This window comes from Mus pahari, chromosome 7 (genome assembly GCF_900095145.1).
Source record: "Mus pahari chromosome 7, PAHARI_EIJ_v1.1, whole genome shotgun sequence".
Classification (NCBI taxonomy): Eukaryota; Metazoa; Chordata; class Mammalia; order Rodentia; family Muridae; genus Mus; species Mus pahari.
In genome coordinates this window covers 49,990,816-50,010,778 of record NC_034596.1, presented here as the reverse complement: position 1 = coordinate 50,010,778, position 19,963 = coordinate 49,990,816, and the positions used below count along the sequence as shown (strand labels likewise).

General features: G+C 40.0%; 1 protein-coding gene across 5 annotated transcripts in view; it reads right to left on the bottom strand.

Moving 5' to 3' along the window:
• The window catches only part of Akap6 (A-kinase anchoring protein 6), a 432,548-nt gene that overhangs the window by 122,356 nt on the left and 290,229 nt on the right, over nucleotides 1-19,963 (bottom strand). For all 5 annotated transcript variants that reach the window (XM_021201844.2, XM_029540880.1, XM_029540881.1 and 2 more), the window contains one exon: nucleotides 12,967-13,115. In XM_021201844.2, the coding sequence (XP_021057503.1) occupies nucleotides 12,967-13,115 (149 nt within the window). The remainder of the gene's footprint in view (nucleotides 1-12,966; nucleotides 13,116-19,963) is intronic.

Below are 19,963 nucleotides of genomic sequence, written 5' to 3'. Positions count from 1 at the left end.
ATATTTAGGTTTGATATTGCATTTGAGAAATCTATTTCACAAGTAATTTTGTAAATGGCTTGGTAACATATTTTGGTCCTTTGGTGTAGAGTTAGCACCAATGTTTCAAAAAAAAAAAAAATATCACAAAGTCCTAATACAGAAAACAAGAAAGGTTTTTGGTTTTTAAGAAGGCATGTATGCCTGATAATACTGGCCATGTGTTGATTTGTGGATTTATGGGAAAACCTTAGATTTTTTTTTTTCAAAATTTAGTGAAATAAATAACTTTGTAGCAAATCAGAAATTGCTGAATTTCTTTGTTGGTCCTTAGGAAACACTCAGAAATGTCTACAATTTTATGTGAACACTATCACAGGAAACCTTGTAGGCATAGAAGTCATTAAAACTTTCTTCACATTATTTTCAAAGATACGTGTTTTCAACGGATTTGATTAATTTTAAGAGGTAGTACATTTTAAGTAGCGTGTCAGCTACAGTGTGGTATATGGAAAGGTCTCCTTTCATGACTTCTTCCCAGTGGCACCACAGACCCAGTTAGCAGCTCTTTATCCCCTTGAAGCACACGCCAGTTTGATCAGCTGAATTCACAACTAGCTTCTTTTCTTGACTTTCTAGCAAAATCACGCAGGTTTCTCCTTTTAAAGAAGAAGGGGTATCTGATGGTGTGGTTAAGTGGCAGGAATTTTTATAAGTAATTACATTCCTTTAAGTACATAAATATGCTTTTAGAGAGACTTTTTGTTACAAAATTTTATTGGTAATTATCGAGGTTATTATATCAACCTATTATTCGTCTCCTTGACTATATACTGTCTGATGGGAGCAATGCACATGTCTATGAGGGTGCGCATGCATGTGAGGACAAATGCACTGGTGCAAGTGCCCAGTCTCATCAAAGGCAGCGCTCCATAGGCGTCTTTGTTTTGTTTGTTTGTTTGTTTTCCTCTTCTTAGTATTTTGATTTTTTTTTATTTTGGAAACTAGTTATTTTTCATTAAAGATGTCTATTGATGCCGAGATGGAATACAGAGTTTGAATTTAACAACAAACCCATTTTAAATGTTTCTACTTTTGTTTACGAATAGGTAAATATCAATATATGAAATCTACAAGAGCAATTGCTCTTTTTAGAATCTCTTTTACACTTTTAATTATTTACTTTAATTTTAAGACTATAATATAATCACATTTCCCTTTCTTTCTCCTCCCTCTAAACCCTCATTGATCTGGGGTTCACTAAGTCAGTTAGCTGTTTGGCCAGTAAGTTCCAAGAGGCCTCCTATGTCTGCCTGCCTCCCTAGTGCTAGGGTTATAAGCAATCTAACCCACACTGCCTTTTTACATGGTATCTGAGGAATGAATCTGGATGCTTCTTATGCAAGTATGAACTCTGACCCTAGCTCACTTCCTAGGTTACTAAACAATCTTAAAACATATCTGCCTTCTATTCTAAGACTATGTTACATGCTCTGTAAAAATGTTACAAAATACTGATATTCACATATGATATATGTAAATACAAAAAAGTGACCATATCACCTAAGTATTCCTTGACATACTTTCTTTAAATCGTCATATACGTAATTAAATTGGTTCACAATAAAAAAGAAAACAGTCGTGCTTGTTTTGCAGTGTCAGGGCGCTAACTGGATGTGTGGTCACAGATACTAAGCAAAGGTTCCTCTGTTGTCTCATCCCCAAGTCTTAAGAGTTGGACATTCTGTTCTAAATATAATATTTCCATTTTAAGAGGTTTAAATGTTTAATGACAGGAATAAACAGGCTTGTAACTTAAAGTCAGTTTTTGCTAGACAAATGTAGCATCAGGAATGTGTTCAGTTGTTAGTTATATGGTGGTTTGAATGAGAGTGGTCTCCATGGGCTCACAGATTTGAATGCTTAGTCACCAGAGAGTGGTGATATTTGAAAGGATTAGGGGGTGTGGTCCTATGTTAGAGGAAGTCCATCACTGGGAGAGGGCTTTGACGTTTCAAAAGCCCGTGCTAAATTCAGGAAAGCTTCCGCTCTCTTTCTGCCTGCAGATCAGGACGAACCTCTCAGTTATTTCTCCAGCATCATGCTTACCACAGCTGCTGCCCTACTTCCCGCCATGACGATAACGGACTGAACCTCTGAAACTGTAAGCCAGCCCCAATTAAAGGCTTCCTTTTATTCCATTTGCCTTGGTCATGGTGTCTCTCACAGCAATAGAACAGTAACTAAGACAGTTAAAGAAACTAACACAAACACATAAACAGAGAGAAGAGGCAAGACCTTGAAAAATGTACAAATGTTTCTTCAGTGTTTATTCCTGTTGGGGTTTAATAATTACAGCTGATTGCCAAAATAATTTCTGAGTGCATTGACTGCCCATGCTACTGTTAAAAAAGATTCCATGGCTTTTTTTATTCAAAGAAAAAAAAGAAGAAGGAGGAGAAGGAGGAGGGAGGGAGAGAGAGAGAGAAGGGGAAGGGAGGGGAGGGGAGGGGAGAGGAGAGGAGAGAGGAGAGGAGAGGAGAGGAGAGGAGAGGAGAGGAGAGACAGACTATCACATGGATTTGGTGGCTTTGGCACGTCCCCTGTAGATGGAATAGCAGTATATATTTGTAAGGCTAGCATAGTTTCAGAAATACTGTTTTCTTGGACCCCTGATGGGAATTCTGTTTGACTGGCTAAGTGCTTAATACACAAATGCATTCAGCCTTTGGTATTTAAAGTGGGCATCATTAACTCAACATTTCAACTTAAACTTTGCTTTAACGGTACAGTTTCACCCAAGTGAAATCAATGGGAGGTGTGTGTGTGAATATATGAGGCCTTAACTTAGCCCACAGAGGAATTTTGATTAAAACAGACAACCAAATTAAGAAATCATCATATTAGAATGATTATAGGTTGAAGAGAACATAAAACTAAAATATCTATTGCTTTTCTACCTTAAGCTGAGTATTATATATTCATATATATGTATTTTATATGTAAGTATACACATATCTTTTTTTATATTTAATGGTTAATTTGCACTAACAAATGTCTAAAAACACCTACCTGCCTATACTAAAAGTTTTATTAAATGACCCAAGTTTCCTAACATCTTCAGCATATTGATTCTTTCCCCAGATATTCACTAAGTATTCATTGTTCGCATTATTTGAACAGAGATGTTTGGCCCCGGCTTTTAAAAAAGACATAAAAGGAAGTGGTAAGAAAGTCTTACAAAAATATAAGTGATTTACCGAAGAAAAATACTAGTAATAGCTCAGGATCTCCAATGAGCCTCTGTTCCATACAGAAGAAGCACGGAAGTGGGCTATAACAGTGCCATCTAGCCCAGTCATAATATCGTTAGGAATCAAATGTGGCTTTCCAGGTGTGGACCCTGATAGGCACAGTTGCATATAGAATCCCTTTCTGCTCTGAAAATATGTGAAAAGTGTGGACAATAATTTACTATTTTGAATGAAAATTCCTGAGCAACTTCCTCAGGAGGCAAGAAGCCTGATTTTTGCCATTGATAAATTTAAAAAAGAATATGGAGCTTTTCCAGCAGCGGTAATTCTCTCTCTGTCTCTGTCTCTGTCTGTCTGTCTCTCTGTCTGTCTCTCTCTGTCTGTCTCTCTCTCGGTCTCTCTTTCTCTCTCTCTCATATATATATATATATATATATATATATATATATATATATATATATATATATATGTGTGTGTGTGTGTGTGTGTGTGTGTGTATACATATATATGTGTGTATGTATGTTTAAATATATAATACAAATATACATATGTATACATGAAAATATCTTTTTAAAAAGTAGATTCAAGTCTAGAAACTTGTTTATAATTGGCCTTCTTTCCTCATAGATTACCTGTTTAAAAACATTTATCATTGAAATAACATATAGAATCCATATACTTATAAATGCCCACCTATACTCTTTGAGTGTTCTTTCTGTCCTTTTCAGGATTCTGTGGGGCTAAGAGAAAGTCAAACTCTTGATCAAATTTTCAGGTAAGTCACCAAACTAAAAGCCTTCCTGAAAAATTTGAGAATAAATTTGTGTAAGCAAAGGGAGAACCTATATTTCTGAAGACAAACCAAGAGACGCCAGACCGGTTTTTGTTGTTGTTGTTTTGTTTTGTTTTTGTTTTTGTTGTTGCTTTGTTTTAGAAATCAGTCTTCCATTATTGTGTGCACTGATGGGGCTCAGGATCCAAGTCAGCTATACACATGCTGGTTGTGGCTCTAGGAGCTCACCTCTTAGTGAAAATGTCCACCCTACTTTAGGTATCACTAGTTATCAAATGTTAAATAGGAAATATTTACCTTTGAGTCATGACATGAGTTAAACAACCTGTTGCCAAATCCTGATAGCAAATGCTCTTTCAAGAGGACTCTGTCTCCATGGAGACTCTGTCTCCATGGAGGCTGATCCTGTTCAAAGTGTACTGTATCAGGGTCTCAGCTGCTTATACCAACACTCTTATATCCTTAGGCATTACTGTGCACTTTACATCCTAAAACTGCCCTAAGATTTAGTTCTCTTATAGAAATGTAACACAGAGGCCTTGTTTTCACTTAAGGAGCAATAGGTGTTCTCAATGGCAGGACACTTCTGAAGTATGTGCAAGGACTTGGGTTTGATACCTGTGCTGTAAACAACAGAATAGCCTATGGGAAAGTTTGTTCCATCCTTTCTCATTGCTGTGACTTATGAGAGGAGGGATTCATTTTCACCCAGTGGTCCAGGGGATTTCACTCTGTCCTGGCAAGAGAAAGCATGGAGGAATGAGTCCACGGTAGTAGGGACATGGAGTGGAATTCCTCACATGGACACTGGCCCAGGAAGTCGGGAATCAGTACAGAACTAATGGTGGATATGAGGCCCTTCCTCAGTGACCCACCTCTGCTCACTAGGTCTCTAGGTCTCAGTGTTTCCTCAGCTTCCCAAAACAGTGCCACCAACTGGACACCAAGTGTTCAAAAACAGGTCAAAGGCATTTCACATTCAAATAACAAGGAGAAATGTATGTCAGATCTTCATGAGTAAGAGATTGCTTCAAACTGATATATATTATTTATAAGACTGTGATGCATTGATACTGAAATGAAATTTTATATTTTTCTTTGGAGGATTGAATTCTTGGTGCCAAACCACAGCCATTGCTGAAGGTATACATAAAATATTCACTCCTCAATTTTCTTATAATTATTTTATTTTGCCTAAGTTATTTTAATGAAGCTTTTTGGCATATTATTAATAATTTTATAACATGACTCAAATCCTTTGATGAAGATGGAAGAATGATCAAAGACAGTAACTTTAAAACATTTCTGGTCTGCACACTACAGTGTGTTAGAGTAGGCTTATCCAAGTTGTCTTTTCAAGGTCTGTTAGCATTTTACCCTTCTCAGAACCCATCACTATGCCTGCTCTGTAGACAGAAGCAATATACATAAATTTTTAATAGTTGACTTTACTGTTAACTAATAACTCTGAAGCCATACCTCCCTACACAGTAGACTTCCAACTTTCTCTGATTTGCAGCTCATCGGCCCTTGATATGGATGGGGTTAGAACTCCATGCAAGAAAACTACCTAAGTCTCTACATTTAATGAATCTACATAGTCAAAGAACAGAGATTTGTGGTACCAAGTGAGTATGTTTCTCTTGGCTAGTGTTTTCTGTAGGTTTTAGCACCCAAAGTCCTATTTTTATAATCTGCAGGGCTCCAGTGGTCTTCTTGCTTTAGTCTCTTGGGTAGCTGGGAATACAGGCGCACAACATGGAGCCTGGCTAGTTCTGCTTCTCTGGCTACATTTTGCATTTTAATAATACTTTTAATCACTCTAGAAGAAGCCAAAAGTATCTGAGTCAAACACTGATCAGCTACTTGTTACATTGGGATAGAGTAAGATTCAAAAGGAGTAGACATGCAGGAAAGGTTGATGGTTTACTGAGGATGTCTAGAGATTTAACTCGTTTGTGAGGATAATTTCAATACCAGTACATGTAAGACAGAGTACTTCATTGCTAGGACTAGTGAATCACTAGTGGAAAAAACTGTAGAAAATATTTTATACAAGCATGTTCCCAAAATACTCATCAAGCAGAACTTAAAAATGTCCTTTGTGTGTGTTTCGGAGGGCAGGGTGTTGAATGGGGCACAACTGCATTCAGCTGAACTGAACTATGTGGTCCATTGCTCAGTACAAACCCAGGAAGATGCCCGAGGCCCTGAAACCCAGGGCGCTCCTGTTTCTTCTCAGGTGGTTAAAGCCACTTAGCGTATCTTATTGCTTAATTAATTTAGAGAAACAAACCTGGTCTTTAATCAAGCAATATTTTAAATGGTGATTCATTTATTTTCACTTGTCAACCCCGGTTCTCTTTGGGGGAATGTTATGAGTGCATTTTGTATGTGTTTTTTTGCACTAACCAGGAGGCATGTCTTTTCCTCATCTTTTCTATCACACTTTTTGCCCTTTGCCATTTCATTCAGGCCGATGTGCAGGAATAACCTATATATGGTTAAATATAAATTTCTTAAAATAAAAATAAAATAAAAACATTTTTCTTAAAATTTTTGTTTTTTTCTTAAAATTTCTTAAAAATAAGAAATTTTAGGCTAAAATCTAGTATGAGAGAATGGCATGTCTATTTTCTTCAGTATAAGATACAACCCTTAACTACACACCCCTCCCCCTACACCCCGGTTCCCAACAAGCATCATTCAATTTCCCCCAGATGCAGGCGATGCCTCACTCATGGGTAACAAGCTATCTTGTAAATTCTCCCTTGGGAATCCCTCCTGACCAAGCAAGCCGAGCTGGGAACCTTCTCTGTGTGCTTCTTAAGCATGAAGTGCTTTATAGCTCTCTTCCGTGTACACCCTCTGCGTACGTACTCTCTAATAGCTGCACCCCACCCCTCCCGTTTACTACGATGTACACATCTTTGAATGTAACCCAAATGTTCCTTTCTCTCCTACCTCTTCCTTACCCTTCCAAGTCAGGCTGCATTAGTCAGACTCAATAATCCTGTAATGCTGGATATCTGGAATTGTGTCCGGTAACTTTTAATGTTTTAGCTAAGTCAACGGTTCTCTTTTCTTCTTTGTCTCTCTGTCACTCCATCCAGACTTTCAAGATGAAATCTCTTATATTTTTTTGCATTTCCAGTATCTCATGCTACTCCCATAAATGCAATATTTGCATAGTAAATAATTCATTAACTGATTTTCACATATATTTTTGTATTTTCTTATGAATCGTCACATTTTCTTGCTGCAAAAAATTGCCGGAGTAAATGCACTATAATAATGATTCCCACTTTATATACCAACAATGAACCATGGAGAGGCTAAAAGTCTTAATCAAGGTTGTGTAGCCATAAAGGAGCATGGAGCCACTGAAATTCTAGTCTTAATTTTTAACCTGATTCACATTCTCATTGAACTTCGATTAGAGAGAACTCATAGCTTTCTCTAGAGATAGATATTTTTTTGTGTAGTTAGAAGTATTCTGAGTATATCTAATATCATGGGTAAGAAGCTGCGGATTTTTAAATATTTATTCTTTAGAAATTCTAGGTTTACAAAGTATCATCATGCTCTACCTTATCGCCACAGACAGCGTAATAATTCACTGTTCTGAACAGGAAATAATTCACTGTTCTGGCTAGCTGAGCCAGCCTATGACGTCTCAGAGATCCACTTGTCTCTGACGTCATACCCCACACAGTGCTGGGGTTTTAGGGTTGCAAGGCCATGCCCAGTTTTTAAGTGGGGACTGTGGATTCGAACGCAAGTCCTTGAACTTGCCGATCGGGTACTTCATCCTACTGAGTCATCTGCGCAGTCTCTAGAATACTGTCACTTCTGTCATGTGCGCTCTCTTGACTGTTCTAGCCATTTTCACATGCTACCTCATTTGGGGAAACATGTTTTCTGCTGTTGTTGGTATCTCCAAGCCTGTAGGACCCTCCATTGAGTTATATGTGTCTATCAAAAGCTCTAGTATGCCATTCTTAGCCCCAATGTCTTGCATGGCCTCTGTTTAAGAGGTTTTCAATATGCAATAAGTCTTTAGTAACACCAACATCATTTGAGCACCTGGGGCATCAGAGTGCCTCTCCCTCTCTCATTCCCTGTATCCGACAGTCCTCCAAAGACTGTCTAAATTATTATATCTTCAGTCTTCCATCTCTTTAGCATACTTTATATTAACTCCTGACCTGAAAAAAAAACTTCATTGTCCAAAGCGGTGCTTTTCAAACTTCCAGAAATCATTATTGGAAGCTTGTTCACTTAGGATGCCTATACTGTCTATTCTCAAATTCTCCAACACTATAGGTTTAATTGAAATCCAGATAGGGCATTTTAGCAAATTCATAGGAGGCATTGATATTGCTGTCTCAGAGACCACACTTTAAAAAACACTGAAATAGGCTCCTAGTAAGTAATAAGTTTTAGACCGAATCACTACTCCACCCACCCACGCCCACTCCAAACCACCCATAGAATGAGAATTTTAAGCACTTGGGGCAAGCAGTGGAGGAAGAGGATGCTTTTGGCTTTGAGGTTCCATTGGTGACCATAGCTAAGACCACACACAATGATTAAAACCAGGAGCTGGAGTTAACCTCCTTCTCAAATGTGTCTCTCCATTCCTTCAGCATTCTATCTTGCTTTCCAGAGTAAGGAAACATTAGTCATCTAGTGACTGACCCTCTAGACATTTGCTCCACATCAGTTTCAGCTACTTATTCATATGGGCACCTAGCACGTTCCGGGCAGCATAACAGATTCAAGGAGACGTGCACCGAATGCAGGGACAGCTAGGCTATGCCTCCTGCATCCATCTCATAAATTCTGAGAACTCCGTTTCCCCTCTCCTACTGCACAGCTAAAGGTGGAGCTATGATCTGGCTGTGCAGGTGTTCAGCAAGGACTTTTCAGGTTACATTGAGAAATTCTCTCACCTCTAGGGCCCTCCCTGTTGTCTTCCCAGATCTGCTCCTGTTCTTCTGGACATAGTCCAAATTGAGTTCTGCTGTCCAGGAGCCGGCCTCTAACCCTCCCATGTTTCTAACTCAATACTTTACCACTTTGGTTATAGATCTGCCTGTTCCTAAAACTAAACTGTGTGTTTTCAAGTATAAAGCTCACCCCACTTTCTCCTAGCCAATCTCCACTTCCCACTGAGCTTGACTACGGAAAGCACTTAAAAATGCTGGACAGATTAATGAGTGAATTTGAGTTTTCTGGGGATTTCGGTTCACTTCTTGGACACATTGTCTCACTCCTCTTGAAGTCTTTGGCTCCAGTGAGGTTCCTGTCTCAGCATTCCCAAGTAGCTGAACTCACAGGCATGTGCCATACACACCGTAGTGCAGGGTTTTGCCAAAAACATCCTTGTGGAATAAAATCTCCTTCAGACTGCTGCATTTTTCCATGGTAAGTTTTATATACTATGGAATTTGTACAATGCAGGGTTTATGATAAAAAGCCTGTCCAGGGTACAGATCAAACCCTTGGAGAGGAGATAATATGACTTTTGGATGGTTTATGTTTTTGTTTTGTTGTTGCTCTTTGATGCTGTAGTTTCTCGGACAGGATCTTGCTGTTTCACAGAGCGCCCTCAAATCCAATCTGTCTCTTTCTCCCACTGAGACAACAGGCATGCAGCCACACCCAGTAGCCATTATGTTCATGACCCAAGATTCTGAGCTGTGATTTTTTTTTTTTAAGTTCCATCTTAACTCTTCTATTCTGGGCTAGAGAATCATTCAGCTGTTTGGCGTTTTAATTCCCTGATTTATATGTTGACCAAAAAGCATGACTAAAAATCAACTAAGTTTTCTCAGTAAGTGCATAGCTCCTTAATACACTAGACTACAGCTTTAAATTTTACTTGAAAAGTGGAATCACACAACCGCTTTATAAGAAGAAACACCTGAAGAAAAAAAAAAGAGATGGCTCCTGTTTATGAAGCATACAGAGTACAAGTTGTAGATGAGTTTAAGTTAGAACACCAAACCACAGTGGGCCCTTGGCAAAGAATTGCTTGTTGAAAGTAACAAAACAATCAATATTGTGCCTCACTTAAAAAAAAAAAAAAGTGACAGTGTTTATTTCCTTGAAGAGTACAGAGACCTATATATTGCAGGCCATCCAGGAGTCACGGTTCCAAGATAGGATCCATAAGCCCATCATGTATACATATGTATCTCCCACAGATGAGCATGTGCTCTCACCAGAACATGGGCCTTTGCATTCAGGAAAATCCTCCCACCACATCCACCAAGGACTGCTAACCAGAAAACTGATAGTTGGGTATTAACTTTGATATGCCACCCTAATAAACATCTCGCCAAGCCAGAGAGATTATAAATTCATTTCAAAAGGAATATTTTTATTATGTAAAATGTGTAGAAATTTAAGAGCACCATTCATTGTGGCAGTTGTGTTTTCTCTGAAGTATTCTTGTACAACTATGTTAGTACACACCATCTGGGCATGCATGTAAGAATGGGGAGAAAATGAAAGTATAGGAGTTACTGACTTAATGCCTTCTTTGGCCTATTGGATATGTGCATTTGCAATATAGACCCTGCAAAACCCACACTATTCCCATGTTTGCTCATCAGAAACAGTACTCGTGCTATGTAATGGTTAATGAAGTTTATCTATCATTGGAATAAATAATTTTACAAGGCTGAGTTTTTAAGGCTTTTGAGTTACAGAATTGACTGTGGGAGCAGAGTCTTGGGGGCAAAGCACCTCAGATAACCTCGCCCACGGGGATTTCTCAAACAGTGCTTTTCTGTGTGTCAACGGGGGCTACAAGGCAGTATAGGTTTCTGTTCTAGCTATTAAATAGCTGGCTTTCCTTCAGTGTGCTCTTAAATTTCTGCACAATGAGCAGCCTTCAGCATCCTAAGGAGCATAAACAAAGGCTATCAGGAAAGTTCACCTCCTCCCACATCCCAGAACAATGCTTGTTGCTAACTAAGCAATTCCCAGGGTAGATTTATGATGCATGGAGCCCAGAGTGAGTACACAGGTTGGGTCCTTGGAATCTGAGGTCAGAAGCACGTGGTGCTGCTCAGTCCCCAGGCTTTTAGAAAACATGACAATGTGACCTAAAGTCTGAGCTTGCATGCACATGGGAGACGGCTCAGGCATTTTGGGAACTTAAAGCATTAAGGTCCCAAAGCAGCTGATCGTTCATGCTCTGAGAGTTAACCTTTTCCCTTTTCAATTGCTTCTGTTCTTACCCTCTAGTGAATAGAAAAATTCTGAGTCTCCTGAGTCAAGTAGCACAAGTCAACTAAATATATAACATGTCTTGTGTGTAGAAAACACCATATGGATTATTCCCATTTCTAAGCAAAATTATGTCTCTAATATTTATCTTATATTCTTATACCCTGAATTTTTTAGAATAGGACATAATCTCTAATCTATGGGCTAATTTAACCCACAAGTTTGTATGAGGGTTATAAGTCCATTACAAATTGAAGTACTTCAAAGATAAATGCAAACCAGGTGTAGTGGTGCACACCTTTAATTCCAGAACTTGGGAGGCAGAAGCCCATGGATCTCTTTGAGTTCAAGACCAGCCCGGTTTATGTAGTGAGTTCCAAGATAGAGGTACACAGTGAAACCCTGTCTTAAAAAAGACAAAAACAAAAAAAACAAAAAACAAAAAATGCACTCAAGTACAAGAAAAGGTTTCTGCTGCAGAATATTTTGGGGAATAATCTGGACAATGCTATTTGCACAGATTTATATCATACTATAAACATGTAATGCAACCTCAGAGAATAATGTCTAACTCTTGTTGTCCAGCCCAAGTATAAAAGTGAAAAGACGACTGCTTATTAAAACATGAAATAATTTAATTTCACCCTTACATTTACTCTTTAATGATCATCCATTCAATATTAATTCAATATTAGAATCAAGTTAGAAAACAGAGAAATATAAATGCGCTGGGCAATGTCTGTATAGCTTTCCAGACATTCAGAAATACCTAAACACATGACAACTATTGAAGACTGGGTAGTTAATCGTATCTAAGTGGAACCATATATCTCAGGCTGAATAAAATTGCTCATGGATCATAGACACTGTTTCTTCCTTTAACACACTATCAACATCACAGGGTTAGTCCTTCCAGGCACAGTAGCATGTCACCTCAGCACTCAGGATGTAGAGGTGGGAAAATCAGGAGTTCAAGGTTACCTACTACTATTCTCTGAGCTCAAGTCCAGTCTGAATTACATGAGACCCTGTCCCCCTCCCAAAATATATATTTGGTTTTTTTCAAGGCAGGGTTCCTCTGTATAGCCCTGGCTGTCCTGGAACTCACTCTGTAGGCCAGGCTGGCCTCGAACTCAGAAATCCGCCTGCCTCTGCCTCCCAAGTGCTGGGATTAAAGGCATGTGCCACCACTGCCCACCTCTAAAAATTTTTTTATTTTAAAGTCAAGAACTAGTCAATAGTTCCTGCTGACTTGGTGTGAAAATAGGTGGCTAAACCGTGGTCTCTAAACAATTCCTAGATCTCAATCTTATGTTCTTCCAAGTTTCTGGTGAAGTTTGAATGCTCAGAAATTCCATAAGCAGGCTTTAACATAAACTATGATGTCAAGAGGGAGGAGGGGGTATAAATTTTGAAAATAATCCATGAAGAAGAAAAGGCAATGTTGTGAACAAAACAGTCTCAAAAGCACTCCTAAGTCACAAGGCTGTCTTTCACAGACAGTAACAAAGGTCAGACGTTTTGGCTTAGGTGGTGGAGGCCGATAAAACCCTCAGTTCTTAACTCCAGCCCGTGACTGTGACGGAGCGTTTCCTTGTGCGCTAGCTGGGAAGGAAAGCCTGCCTTACACCCGCCAGAGGAATGTCACTGACAAAGCAGCTTAGTGAGCCTAAAATGACAGAAAGGATAGTCCCCTACCCTTTGCTTCCCACCGAATGCGCTTTCGACATGTCGGCAAACTCTTCTCTCCTCTTGCTACCACTGGTGTACTGCTCGCTGTACAGCTTGAGGGACATCTGTTCCACAGCGTCTCTCTGCGCTTCCAGGTAGCAGAGCTGAGCCTCAACCTGGAGAGAGAAGCAGAGGAGAATCACTCAGAAGGAGTGCCTTTCACGTGAGGTGGAACAGCGTAAGGAGAGGGAGTTGTTCACATCGTTATACCGCACGTGCAGGGTTGGGTTTAATGGGATCAGCTGGGCACATCACAGAATGACATTATAGATCTGAATCTTAGAAGTTCTTTCTGAAAATATGACCTGAATAAATGAACTCTCAGAAGACTCAGTAAATATCACAAACTAACCCCGAGATCATAACACGGCACAATAAAACTTTACATAAAAATTCCGTGAAATTCCTTAATAATAGTCTTCCTTGTATTGGCATGCATAGCCTTTTAAAAGAAGTCTCCTTCCAATTCATAATACTGGGATATTTCATGTACGTATTTTTATTTCTTTTCTGAATGACTTTTTATTTTCTTCACTGGGGAGAAGTAAAAGGCCTACTACTATTTCTACTACATATTTAATAGTGGTAATATACTTCATTTATTGCATTTTTTTACTCTGTACTATTATCTTAATAATTTTAAATCATGAGTATAGTGACTTTTTTACACATAGACTTGAATTGTTACCTTTCATAAACTCATGGGGGCTCACTGCAAAAGAAACTAAGTAATTTCACTAAAGAAAGTAATTAATTTCAATTAATGCTCATTTTCTTTTCTCTTCTCCTTTTCTCTTCTTCTTCTTCTTTCTTTCTTTCTTTCTTTCTTTCTTTCTTTCTTTCTTTCTTCTTCTTTCTTCTTCTTTCTTCTTCTTTCTTCTTCTTCTTCATGCCAAGCTCTTTTGGCCCAGAAACGCATGGGATAGATGCTTTATTTACTGCCACTGTCATGATCCCTGTGGCTTTGGGTTCCCTAGAACACAACTGAGACTGGAAAAGAAGTCTCTTCAAGGGTGAGCTTCTCTGTGATGGAGGGGAGGAGGCAGGGCTGACCTCTCATGTGCTGATGACCAAGGTACTCTTGGATTCTTTTTAGTATGCTTCACAAAATCAAACACATCCATTAGCAGTTCTGATCAATCTTCAAATGATTTCATAATTCCACTGTGTATTTTCCTAGAAAAACAGTTAATGCTCAGCTATTGGGGAGTCACCAGAACATTTTAATATATAAGAGAACTTAAGCCAGACACAACCTTCTATTCTTAATCTCCAGAGCCAATGAAGGCCTTTTGTCTGGACTTTTGTTTTTAAGACTCAGCTATGGAGAAAAGAGGAGTCTCATAAAGCAGTGGTTGTGTAGAGGGCCTGAACCATTAGAAAGCCTATGTTGCTTTTCGCCAGCAGGTAGTTGTGAATGCTCTAAATTTCCATGGAGAATTTAAAAAGATAATGTTCAAATAACTGTAGTTGTGTATTAAAGTTTCAGAACATTCAAAGCCAGTTTTTATTTGTCCATCTAGATTTTCTTTTTGCTCAAACCAACTGACTTGAATAAGAAGAGATTCAATCGGATTAAGAATTATAGACATATATATCATCTATATGTATACATATATTCTTACATATAGTCTGCTCAGTCTCTCTAATGTTGCATGCATGTCAGCTTTCAGGGCTTACCATTGCTATTGCATAGCTAACTGGTGTGCTCTTTCCTGAGGAAGACCATTTCTCCTGCTTCCAGCATCCCTTGGTTGCCTGCAGGTCTCTGTAGGACTGGGATCTCCTGGGCTTTCCCTGCCCATTTGGGCATACCTAGTGCTGCCTTTGTTCAGCTCCTGTCGAAGCAGTTGTGTTGGAGAGACTTTATAGGTGTATGTATGGGAAGATTTGGAAGAAGGGAAGGGGATGGAGCAACATTGTAATTATTTTGTATTACTAAAAATTAAAGGAAAAACTTACGTTAGGGACTGAGGATGTAGCTCAGTGGTAGACCCCTTACCCAGAATGGTGAAGCCTTGAATTTTATTTCAAGCACCACAAATTTGGAAAAAGGAACTACATATAATATATTAAGTTGCCCAGGACCTCTAGAAGAGCAGACAGTGCTCTTAAACACTGAGCCATCGCTCCAGCACCCTAAAAATATATTTTAAAGAAAAAAGCTAATCAATGATTTGAAAATGTTGTAAAGAGCCTCCCAGGTCTATAAAATGGCTGAATGCTGAAGACACCTGCTTCACAATTGTCAGGGTAAGAGTTTTGATCCAAGACCCACAGAACAAGCCCAGAACACCACAAACGTGTGGCTCCAGCTCTGAGGGATCAACACTCTCTTCTGGGCTTCTCATACACAGTTCTATGCATCCCCCTTTCCCACTCACTCACATAAGCATACATTCACACATGCACACACACACATACACACACACATACAAACATATATTCAAATACATACATACATACATACATACATACATACATACATACATACATAAATCTTTTTAAAGAGCATTTGTCAAATTTTTCTGAGACAAATAAGATAACAGAGACAGTAAACAACAGTCAAAGAATTTAAGAACAATCTCCCAAATACTACACCTCCCCTCCACCAGCAGTCAAGGGGCACAATGAGGAAATTGACCCAGACTGGGTATTCTGTGGATAACACATCTGGGCCATTCGGAACACCCTTGTGGAGCCTTCTGTCAACTTAAGTAACGTTCAGGGCCAGGGCTGATTCTGGGCAGTGAGCTCTCCAGTGTGTGCTGCTGTTCACAAAAAGGCTCATAAAGAAGACAGAGCAAGGACTTATCACCACTCAGAAAAATAGTCAGCCTTCATCCTTGAGTGGTCCACAGCCATTTCTGTATACAGATGAAACATCCTAACAGTAGTGTGTGAAAGAGTCCAGAAAACAACTCAGAATATAATTTATTTCTTACTTAAGTTCTTTCTTACATAGAAAATTCCCTTTACTATGAGCAGATGACTAGACATCTCAGGTCCCTTCCACTTCAGCATATCTCGAATGAGTTAAAAACTCATTCGAGATATGCTGATGAAAATAGAACTAAATATGGTTGTTTGTTTGTTTGTTTGTTTTGCTAAGATTGAGTGGCATTGCCATTCTAAATTCCTTTATAGATGTGTAGACTCTCTCAAATTTTGTACTACTATACTTTAATCCAAACAGAACTTTGAAGGAGATGGTTTTGAAGAAAATATCATTTTTAAAATCAGTGTCACTATTTCTCTGAATAAAAGAGTTTTAATTATCATCTAGGATAACTGTGGGTACTTTAAAACTTCCCTGTATTTCACATATGGAAACTTAGATATTAAGTTTATTATTATCAGTTAAACTGATAGATATTAAAGATAAGTTAAAAATGGGACTGGAACGTTATTTAATTTTTTTATTAGATATTTTCTTTATTTACATTTCAAATGCTATCCTGAAAGTCCCCTAAACCCTCCCTCCGCCCTGCTCCCCTACTCACTAACTCCCACTTCTTGGCCCTGGCATTCCCCTGTACTGGGTCATATAAAGTTTGCAAGACCAAGGGGCCTCTCTTCCCAATGATGGCCAACTAGACCATCTTCTGCTACCTATGCAGCTAGAGACACGAGCTCAGGGGGTACTGGTTAGTTCATATTGTTGTTCCACCTACAGGGTTGCAGCCCCCTTCAGCTCCTTGGGTACTTTCTCTAGCTCCTCCACTAGGGGCCCTGTGTTCCATCTAATAGCTGACTGTGAGCATCCGCTTCTGTGTTTGCCAGGCACTGGCAGAGCCTCACAAGGAACTTTTTTCTTAAGTAGAAAGAGACTTCAGTGGTGGGTGTGCCTCTTCATTTCCAGGATGCAGAGATGTTGAGCAGATACCGTGAGTGAACTGGGATAGAGAGAGAGAGACACTGGTGGGCCAATCAGAGAAAGATCTTTGATCTTGTAGGACTATTGGAATTTAAATACTAACTCAGATGCAATAGTTGAAATTAGAATGGAATGGAATCCCCTGGCACAGAGGACACCAGGAGAAGAGAACCCCCCCCCCACCAGCCTGGGTGTTAGCACAGCTCAGCACCAGGTACAGTAAATCTTCTGGTGGTGTACCGCAGGTCTTCTCCAACACCCCACACTCACTGATAACACTGTTCCCCAGCTGATCCTGTTGTGTCACAGCTAAGACCACTGGTGTGTCCGAGCTCGGGCTGGACTCTCCTTCATAGCCTTAAGTTTTGCTTTAAGCGTTGTCTAGATAGTAATGCCTTCAGCCACACCCCCTCTGCGCCTTACCCCAGCCACCTGACTTAGATTGCTTTAGGTCCCTCTGTCTAAAAAGGTTAACTCTGCATTTTCGAATTCTCTGAATGCTTCAATTCTTCCCATACCTGGCCCTCCCTTGTTAAACAAACAGCTAAAGCTAAAAGGTCATCTTGACTTCTTGTCTTCCGTTCCCATGAGTCAACCCTTATGATAGGGATTCACCCTCCACAGCACATCACGGGTCTCTCTGAGGTGGCATTGCTACGGCCTCCTTCAAGCCTTCATTGTGTCTTACTTTTGTTAAAACAATTATTATCCAGAGTGTATCTCCTGTCAGTCACTTCTATCCCTCCAAGTATTTTCACTGACATTGTCAAGAGTGGTCCTTATAAAACATGAACTGGCTCATTCCTGGCTTACTCAGACCCAAGAAACAAGCTTCTGCTACAGGCTAAGCAATTTCTTGCCAAGGCTAGACCTTTGACATTCTTCCTCTTAACGGCCATGTTCTTACCTTCTTTAATTATATTTGCCTTTTTTAATTCTTTAAACATTCCAAATTTTGGGGATTTGTTGTCTTGTGGATTTTCCATATATCATTCCCTTTCTCTAGAACATTCTTTTGATAATGTTTTACCTTTCAGCTTGCACCTGATATGCTACTTCTCACAGAGTCTTCTCTCAATGGCACTGTTGAAACAGTGCTTTCTTTATTTCAAGACCAGGTTTCTGTCCTACACAATGCATGCATATGTAAGCTTCTTACTTTGGATCTTGATATGGTTTCAGATTGTCTTTGAATTTCAAATATTAAAAGTAGCTGTGTCTGCATCCTTGAAATTTTGCATTCTGAGCACCTTGCTAGTGTCTGGACCAAGACTAGCATTAGACAAGTAATTGTTGACGACGTGTGTTGTCCACCCACCCATTTATCATTTGTACATTTGCCGAGAGTTGATCAGAGCTGAGGAGCTACAGCTGCTGTGGGTAGAAGGAAAACAAAACACAGTCTCTTCCTCTAAGGGAGGACAGCGTAGAAGATAAAGGTCTCTGCCAAGTGACCCTGTAATCGGAAATAAAATAACCACCTGAAGGCAGAGGAGAGAGCACAGCTGACAGAGGTGGTGTTTGAGACAGAACTGGGGTGATCAGTATGACTTTGGGAGGTGAAGCCATCTCCAGAGGCAGAATCGTTGATTTCTTTAAGGGTCCAAAGTCATGAAAGGAGATAGTGCACTCAGAATGGAGACTAGAGCCTTAGGGCATTTGAATAAAGAGCTAGAGTAAAGGGTACTTACTGGAGGATGCAGGTTAGGGAACTCAAACACTATTCTGAGCATCACAAAGAGCCAACAGAGCCTCGTGTGATGGCCGTGGTCTTCTACAATCCTTCCTTCCACTCGGATGGGACTGTTACCTCATGGATAGCCCACTTAAGCTCCCACGGCTCTTGCCACTTTGAGAGGCGCTCGGTGTGGTGGCTGTGCTTGGTTGTCAACTTGACTAAACTAAAACCCCCAAAGAGAGGGCATACGTCTGATGACTTTCTTTTGCTTAAGTTGAAGTAAGAAGATCCACTTCTAATCCAGATCTTGAGGTGAGAAGACACGGGCCTTTAATCTGGGTCTTGAGGTGCGATGACGCACTTCTAACCTGGACACACTATCTGCTGGAAGCCATATGTAAGGACATGGAAGAAGGAAGCTTCTGGTACTTGCCTGCTTGCTCTTCTCGCCTTGCTAACAAGTCTATTCCTTCAATGGCATTAGATTCTACTTTATTCTTTTTATGCTTAGTCATTTTTATTGGATATTTTATTTATTTACATTTCAAATGTTATCCCCTTTCCTGATTTCTGCCCCTCAGACCCCCCCCATATCTGTTCGCCCCTCCTCCTGCTTTTCTATGAGGGTATGCTTCCACCCACCTACCCTCTCTCCTACCTCCCCACCCTCACATTCCCCTACACTGGGGCATCGAGCCTTCATGGGACCAAGGGTCTCTCTTCCCATTGATGCCTGCTACATATACGGCTGGAGTCATGGGTCCCTCTATGTGCATTCCTCGGTTGGTGGTTTAGACCCTGGGAGCTCTGGTTGGTTGATGGTTGCAAACCCCTTCACCTCCTTCAGTCCTTTCTCTAACTCCTCCATTGGGGACCCTGTGACCAGTTCAATGGTTGGTTTCAAGCATCCGCCTCTGTATTTGTAAGGCTCTGGCAAAGCCTCTCAGGAGACAGCTATATCAGGCTCCTTTCAACATGCACTTCTTGGCATCCACAATAGTGTCTGTGTTTGGTGACTGTATATGGGATGGATCCCCAGGTGGAGCAGTCTCTGGATGGTCTTTCCTTCAGTCTCTGCTCCACACTTTGTCTTTGTATTCGCTCCCATGAGTTTTTTGTTACCTGTTCTAAGAAGGACCATCACACCCATACTTTGGTCTTCCTTCTTCCTGAGCTACATGTGGTCTACTTCTTAGGGATTCCAGCATACACTGAAGATCAACTGAGACATCCAGCCTTAGGGAATGAGCAACTACTGGATTCTTGGACTTGTCATTCCCAGCCAGCCATTGTTGAATTAACTGAACCACAGCCTATAAGTCATTCTAAGAAGTTCTCTCTCTCTCTCTCTCTCTCTCTCTCTCTCTCTCTCCCCTCCTCCCCCTCCCTCTCTCCCTCTCCTCCTCCCT